The sequence below is a fragment of the Haemorhous mexicanus genome, chromosome 16 (genome assembly GCF_027477595.1).
Source record: "Haemorhous mexicanus isolate bHaeMex1 chromosome 16, bHaeMex1.pri, whole genome shotgun sequence".
Classification (NCBI taxonomy): domain Eukaryota; kingdom Metazoa; phylum Chordata; class Aves; order Passeriformes; family Fringillidae; genus Haemorhous; species Haemorhous mexicanus.
Genome location: NC_082356.1, coordinates 14,393,137 through 14,400,602, shown reverse-complemented (window position 1 = coordinate 14,400,602; position 7,466 = coordinate 14,393,137). Strand labels below are relative to the sequence as shown.

Here is a 7,466-nt window from a genome sequence, read left to right as displayed (position 1 = left end):
CCAGCAGTGCCCATTGCCTGTCCCTGCTGCAGCCCTGGCACTGCCACCCCCAGGGCTGTGCCTGGCCCTGAGAGCACTCAGGCCCTACAGCAACACCAGGGCCACCAGGGCAGCGGGGCAGGGCCACGGGAGCAGCACTGGCAACACCAAGTGCTGCTGCTGCTGGGCACAGCTGCTGGGCCAGCACTGACCTGCCCCCAGCTCTGCACACAGACATTGCTGCTGCAGCTCCAGAGAAGGCAACAAAAGGGAATCTCTGCAGAAAACTTTGCTGGGACATCCTTTAGTTCCTTTAAAGCCACCAACTGTTCAGCCCCTCATTGATAGAGGCTGTGGCCACAGGGAAGTTGGAGAGAATCAAAATGAGAAATGGCACAGAAATGACTTTTCATTATGGACAATGTGAAAAACTAAAACAAAGAAAAAAAGTCTCCAAAATGAAACCAAGAAGAAGTATCAAATGACTTTTATTACAAGTGATTGGCAGAAATTGGCAAGCAGTTTAGTGTTCCTGAAAGCATCCAGTCATCAGTCTCCACACTGCAGCCTTGACCTCCTGGTTCCTCAGGCTGTAGATGAGGGGATTCAGGGCTGGAGGCACCACCGAGTACAGAACTGACAGGGCCAGATCCAGGGATGGGGAGGACATGGAGAGGGGTTTCAGGTGAGTAAATATGACAGTGCTGAGGAACAGGGAGAGCACAGCCAGGTGAGGGAGGCAGGTGGAAAAGGCTTTGTGCCGGCCCTGCTCAGAGGGGATCCTCAGCACAGACCTGAAGATCTGCACATAGGAGAAAACAATGAACACAAAACAACCAAGTCCTAAACCGGAACTAAGAGCAAGAATCCAAAGTTTCTTGAAGTTTGAGTGTGAGCAGGAGAGCTTGAGGATCTGAGGGATTTCACAGAAGAACTGGCCCAGGGCATTGCCATGGCACAGGGGCAGGGAAAATGTATTGGCTGTGTGCATGAGAGCATTGAGAAAGCCACTGGCCCAGGCAGCTGCTGCCATGTGGGCACAAGCTCTGCTGCCCAGGAGGGCCCCGTAGTGCAGGGGTTTGCAGATGGACACGTAGCGGTCGTAGCACATGATGGTCAGCAAATAAAACTCTGCTGAGAGGAAGAACACACAAAAAAAGAGCTGTGCAGCACATCCTGTGTAGGAGATGGTCCTGGTGTCCCAGAGGGAATTGTGCATGGCTTTGGGGACAGTGGTGCAGATGGAGCCCAGGTCAGTGAGGGCCAGGTTGAGCAGGAAGAAGAACATGGGCGTGTGCAGGTGGTGGCCGCAGGCTACGGCGCTGATGATGAGGCCGTTGCCCAGGAGGGCAGCCAGGGAGATGGCCAGCAAGAGGCAGAAGTGCAGGAGCTGCAGCTGCCGCGTGTCTGCCAATGCCAGCAGGAGGAAGTGGCTGGTGGAGCTGCTGTTGGACATTTACTCTAGCTGCACATGGGGGTCTGTTCATAGAAAAAGGACATTGAAGTGTTAGAGGAGATACCTGTAACCAAAATCAAAGCCATTTCCCATATACTCTCCCCTGGAACACAAAAACATGATCTTTAGCATTTTCAAGGTCTGGGGAGTTCTTTATAAGCTCTCCCATATCTTTTCTGGTATTCTTGGACATCAGTAACCCTTAGCATTTCTTCTGCACTCAGGGAGAACAGAACAAGTTCTGTGAGGCAAAGTGATGAGTGGAGGCAGAGGGGAGATGGTCTGTCATTCTGACCTGTTCTGAGTTTCTCTGGACTTTAAAATTTCTCAGGTGGTTGGTGATCACTTTCCCATGCTTCCCCTAAATAAACCCCAGGTACTGCTGAGAGCAGATGGATCTAACACAGCCCAGCTCCACTTCTTTAGCCAAGGACTCCGTTTGCTCATTTCACCAAACCAGCAGCATTTTCAGTGTCACAACACCTCTGCCTTTCCCCATCAATCTTATAACTCAGAGATGCTCTAGGAAAGGTTTGCACCGTGGATTGAAGCTCCCAGCTTGGACTGAAATCTCAGGGAGACATCCAAGTGCCCTTATGATGGCATTGGATTGAGGGAGATGCAGCTCCTTCCCTGGCTGCACTGGCAGCATTGCCCAGAGCCGGCACTGGGGACAGCATCACCCTGAGCCAGCTGTGCCCCCTGCCAGAGCCCCCAGGGCTGGGCAGCTGCTCCCAGCCCAGTGCCCTGCAGAGGGAACTGGGCCCGGGGCTGCAGAGCTGCCCCACGGCTCTGCTGCAGCTCTGCCTGCACAGGAGGGGCTGCACGCCTTGGAGCCCCAGCCCTGAGGGCAGAGGCTTGGCTGGGGGCACAGGAGGGAGGGGGCTTGTTCAGAGTGAGGGGCTGCACTGGAGGGGATCCTGTGGAGATCTCTAAATTCTCCTTGCCACAGCATTTCTGGGTTTTTGTTTTCTCCCATTGCCTGATCTTCTCTCTGCTTCCTGGAGATTTTCCTCCTGCAGGTGTTTCCCTGTGCCTGATCTCTCTGTGCCAGCACTCACAGACCCCAAATCTCTGTGCACACTCCTTGGCCCTACAGAACCCTGCCTGTTTGCAGGGCACTGGCTGGGGGCAGGTTCTGTTTGCAGCTTGGAGAAAGGACAGCTCAGACTGAGCCTGATGGCTCCAGCAAAGGTGATGCTGGTGCTGTCCATGGGCAGAGTGGCTGAAAATACATTAGGGATCTCCTGTGAACCTATGGATCACTAAAAGTAACAGTTCAGATCTCTCAGGCTGTTGTCAAAATTCATCATTATTACTTCCTAATGAACCTTTAATATTTATCCCCTCTCCCTGCAATTCCCTAATATTACGCCACTGAATATAAAGCCTTACAAAATTTCCTCTTTTTTATCAAAATCCTTCTCTTAGTAATATTCTATGACTGACCAGAACCCCTCAGCATGTCAGAGCTTCATGAGCATTTCACATCCCCTGCACCAGAAATACCCAGAGTTGTACTCACAGAGTCTGCAGGCATTGGGATGTTCTAGCTTTAGGAGATGGCTCCAGGAGCTGCAGCTGCATTGTCCTGCAGCCAGAGGTTCCTGTGCCAAGGGCTGGCAGGGATTCTGCCCCAGGCACTTCTCAGCACCTTCCCAGCCCTGACTGATTGAAGCTCTCTGTGCCTCTGTGCTGTGCCCAGGGTGGCTGCAGGCAGTGCCCCAGCCCTGCTGGGCTGGGAGAAAAGCTCCTCATCAAGAGAAATGTGCTTTTGAAGCTCTTCTTGGTTAGCAGGAGCTGCCTCTGTGCCAGGAGCCCAGCCCAGCTCAGCAGCACAGACACAGCACAAAGACTTTAATGACCCTCTGGGGCTTTGTGCTCAGGCCCTGAACATCAGTCCCTGAGAGGGAGCTGAAGAAACCTCTCCAGAACTCCAAGTCAGAATCCAACTCCAAAGTTTTTTTCACTTTTAATGGGTCCCACTGAGAGACACAACTGAGAAAGTGTCCCCAGGCCCCAGGCAGAGCAGAGAACTGGAGGCACTGATGAAAGGGGGGGACAAAGAGAAGCCAAGTCTTGGTGCCCTGGGGCACAGCATGGTCTATGACACCAAGGGCTGGGAGGAGACACCTTGTCCTGAGGCACTGGGGCCTCCTGGCACAGCCCCTGCCAGGCTGGGCACTGTCAGCCCCTTGTCCTGCCCTCAGCATCCCCCCCTAGCCCACATCCCAGTGGCCTCAAGGATCTGCTGGAAGGAGTCCCTGGGGAGCCTTGCTCAGCAATGGCCCTGGGGGCTCCTTCATGCTCCCAGGGACTGCAGGGTTTTCAAAGGACTTTGGGTTTGGCTTTTTCCTTGGAGTCTCTGAGAGGTTTGTGCAATCATGGTCTCCAATTATCTGCTGTAATTAGTCCCTGGAGAGGCTTTGTCAGTAACAACACTCAGTGGGGCTCATTAATGCTTCAAGGTACTTTAGTAATTTTAAGGCAGTTGGTGTTTCCCTTTTGATACAGACTCTGGGAGAGGTTTGTGCAATCATGGCCCCAGTTATCTGATATAACGAGTCCCTTGAGATCTGACACTGAGTGTCAGTCCCTTGTACTGACACTCAGTGGGGCTCCTTAATGCTTTGAGATACTCAAGGTTTTTAAGATACTTTGGATTTTCCTTTCTACATTGAGTCTCCGAGAGGTTTTTGTGCCATTCTGGCCTCCAAGGAGTCCATGAGGAGCCTGTGTTGGAGATGGACCTCAGTGGGACCCATTCATGCCTTGAGACACTTCAGAAGTTTCATCTGACTTTGACTTCCTGAAAGGTTTGTGCAATCTCCTCTAAGGCCCAAGGTTCCAGGGCTCAGCTCCAAATGCACCACAGAGCTCATTAGGATCAAACAAGTCCTGACAAACCATGGCTGTGCCGTGATTTCTGTCTGTTCTTGTGCAGTTCATCAGGAACTGTAGTGGTTTTGCTTCGCCAGTTTGAGATTTCTTGGCCAACACATCAGTTATTGTGGTGGGTTCAGTGTTGGCTAATTACCAGTGCACTCACTAGAATATCCTTACTCATTTCCTTCGGTGAGACAGGATTAGGAGAAAGGCAACGTAGGCTCCAAACTTTAAAAGGGTATAAAGGAAAGTTCATAATTAGTAATAAATAATAGGAGTAATATTTATTATTATATAATAATTAGTAATAAATATTACTCCTATTATTTATTACTAAATATGAACAAAACTTTCAGAACACTTCTCTCCCCACAACCTTTTCTTTCTTACTGGCAATATAAAGAGAAAAACCTAGAATTTTCAGTCAGTTTATCACCTGTAGAATAGCCTTTGTTCAGTTTACTTTGGGAGAGGAGTCTCTCTTTCATACTATGGAGACTTCTCCATAAGTAAACAGTTCTCTCGTTTCTCTCAATTTCCACGAATAGCAGCTACCCCAAAAACCTGCAATCTTGAAGTCCCTCCCATTTTTTCACAGCCTTTCCCACAGCTGTGGTTTTGGGCCATGCTAACTTATGGGGTATTACTTTAAAGATGAGCGGTTTAAGAGCAAAGGTTCTCTTCATCTAATTCTGAAATCATCTATCTCTGGGAAGAGAGATCTTCTTCTCTCCATGAGGGCACAAGGTCTCATCACCCTTTTTTTTTCTCTGTTCAAACTTCTCATGGGATCACAGTTGCTTCAACATTTGCTTCCTTTAGCATGGAGGCCTTTGCTGAACAAGTCATCTCCCGCATACTTTTCAAGGCTTTATAGGGAAAAAGAGAGTCTGATGTATCAATTACATGCTTCTCCATAGCTTTACAGGAGGATTTCAGCCCCAATATCAAGGCATTTCCTCATCCCTTCCATCTGGGACTCAACTTCCCCTCCCTGACCTCGGTGTCTTCATGTTGCTCCTCTATGTGCCTGCATGTAGCATTTACATTTTCTGGAAAAATTCCTTTGCCCAGGATTTTTCTCCTGGGAGGCTGAGAAGCCTCAGAGAAAAAAGAAAACAATAATTATCTCATTTTCTTCTCCTGTGTTTTACTCCTTTGCAATGTGTTTGGAGATTGTTTACCAACAGGTGGTTGTTTCATTGGTTTCTGCTGTGAGTTTTTTGGACTCAATGACACATTGGGGCCAAGCTCTGTTGGGACTCTGGAAACAGTCATGAATTTTCATTAGTATCTTTTTAGCCTTCTGTAGGTATCCTTTTTATATTCTTTCATTTAGTAATCTTTAATGTATTATAGTACCATAAAATAATAAGTTAGCCTTCTAAAAACATGGAGTCAGATTCATTATTCCTTCCTTCGCATGGGGAGAACACAAATACAATCCCTGCACTTTGTCCTTTTCTTTCACTCGAGGGAAGATGGAAGCACTGAAAGAGTTAATATCTCACCCAGGGCCTGCAGAGGTTTCTGTGACCCGGCCGGGCTCGGTCCTTGGGCCAGAGCTGTTTTACGATGGAGGTTTCTGCAGCGGCTGCGCTGGGGCTGTGTCAGGATGGGCCGCGCTGGGGCAGGGCCAGGATCTCAGCAGCCAGGCCAGAACACAGCAGCAGCACGGCCGGGGGCCGATGGCTTCTCTTCCTCCTGCCTGGCAGCCGATGAGGCCTGGCGGGGTCCCTGGGAAGGGGCCTGGCCCCACCGAAGGAGCCACAAGGCCCGTGCTGTCTGAAGGTTGGGTCAGCCATGTTACCTCTTTGACAGCCAGAAGGGAAAGAGACCCTTCCAGGCTTTCTCATCTTTAACATGTGTCTTCACAGAGGCATTTACAGTTCCCTTAGTGGTTTAAAAGATTGTCAATTCCCAAAGCTAATTACTGATTTTATTTTGTCAGACATAGAGGAAACTGCTAGCAGCTTCTCTTAGGACATCACTTCTGTGATGCAAAACCACCACAACAGCACAGAGCACAAAGCTCCTTTGTCCATATGTAGTGGTCATGTGCCTGAGGCCTCAAAATCCCTCCTTAGGAGATCTCTGAGCCCTCTCCAAGGTGTTTTCCATTGAAAACATTCAGCTCAGAGTCTAAGAAAATCAACAGAGGACAGGGCCAGCCTGATTTGCCTGTCCTGGCTACTTTTGTCTAGGAGCAATCCAATATACGGGATTTGGATGGCCAAATTCTAATTTTGTCTGTGGTCCCTTGAAATCTGGTTCTTTTCCATAAGAATGAAGGAAGACAGCCCCAGTGTTTCAGGGGCAGATGAGAGGTGACCACCAGAGGCCAAGGCCAGCCAGAGCTGGCAGGTTTTGTTCTGAGAGATACCCTTGCATACAGGTAATTTTTTAGGGAGAGTAACAATTTTGGCAATAGGCATCTGAAAAGACAGATGGCTCTTTTCCACAGCAAAGAAAGCACGGAGCCCCAGTGCTCCAGGAGCTGATGAGAGGCAGCCCTTGACATCCCAACATCAGCCAGACCTGTCAGGTGGCCCCTGGGAGGCCAAGCCAGCCAGACCTGTTCCATGTTCCCTGGGTTCCATGGGGCCCCACAGTGTCCCAATGGTCCTTTGCTTCCATGAGGCCCTGAGGTGCCATAATGCCCCCTTGATGACACCAGGCCCTGAAGGGTCACAATGCTCTCCACGGTTTCATCAGGCCCCACAGAGTCATAATGGTCTCTGGGTTCCATGAAGCCCTGCTGTGTCACCATGGCCCCTTGGTTCCATGGGCTCCAGTGGTGCCACAATGATCCCCTTGGTTCCATGGGCTCCAGTGGTGCCGCAATGATCCCCGTGGTTCCATGGGCTCCAGTGGTGCCACAATGATCCCCTTGGTTCCATGGGCTCCAGTGGTGCCACAATGATCCCCTTGGTTCCATGGGCTCCAGTGGTGCCGCAATGATCCCCTTGGTTCATGAGGTTCCCACAGTGTCCCTGGGATCTCTATGGGAAGGAAAGAACCCAGCCCCAGTGTTGCAGGGGCAGTCACCAGAGGCCAAGGCCAGCCAATTTTGACAGCACTGGCTGATTTTGCCTGGAGCAACCCTTGGATCTACAGAATTTTAGAGGTGGAATCCCAGTTTCAG

At 50.2% G+C, this 7,466-nt stretch overlaps 1 protein-coding gene across 1 annotated transcript; it reads right to left on the bottom strand.

Moving 5' to 3' along the window:
• Positions 1-502: 502 nt before the first annotated feature.
• LOC132334991 (olfactory receptor 14C36-like) lies at positions 503-1,372 on the bottom strand (the record flags this gene model as incomplete). The annotated part of the gene is made up of 1 exon (XM_059861112.1): positions 503-1,372. A coding segment is annotated over one exon (870 nt), but the record flags the coding sequence as incomplete, so codon positions are not given.
• Positions 1,373-7,466: the final 6,094 nt, after the last annotated feature.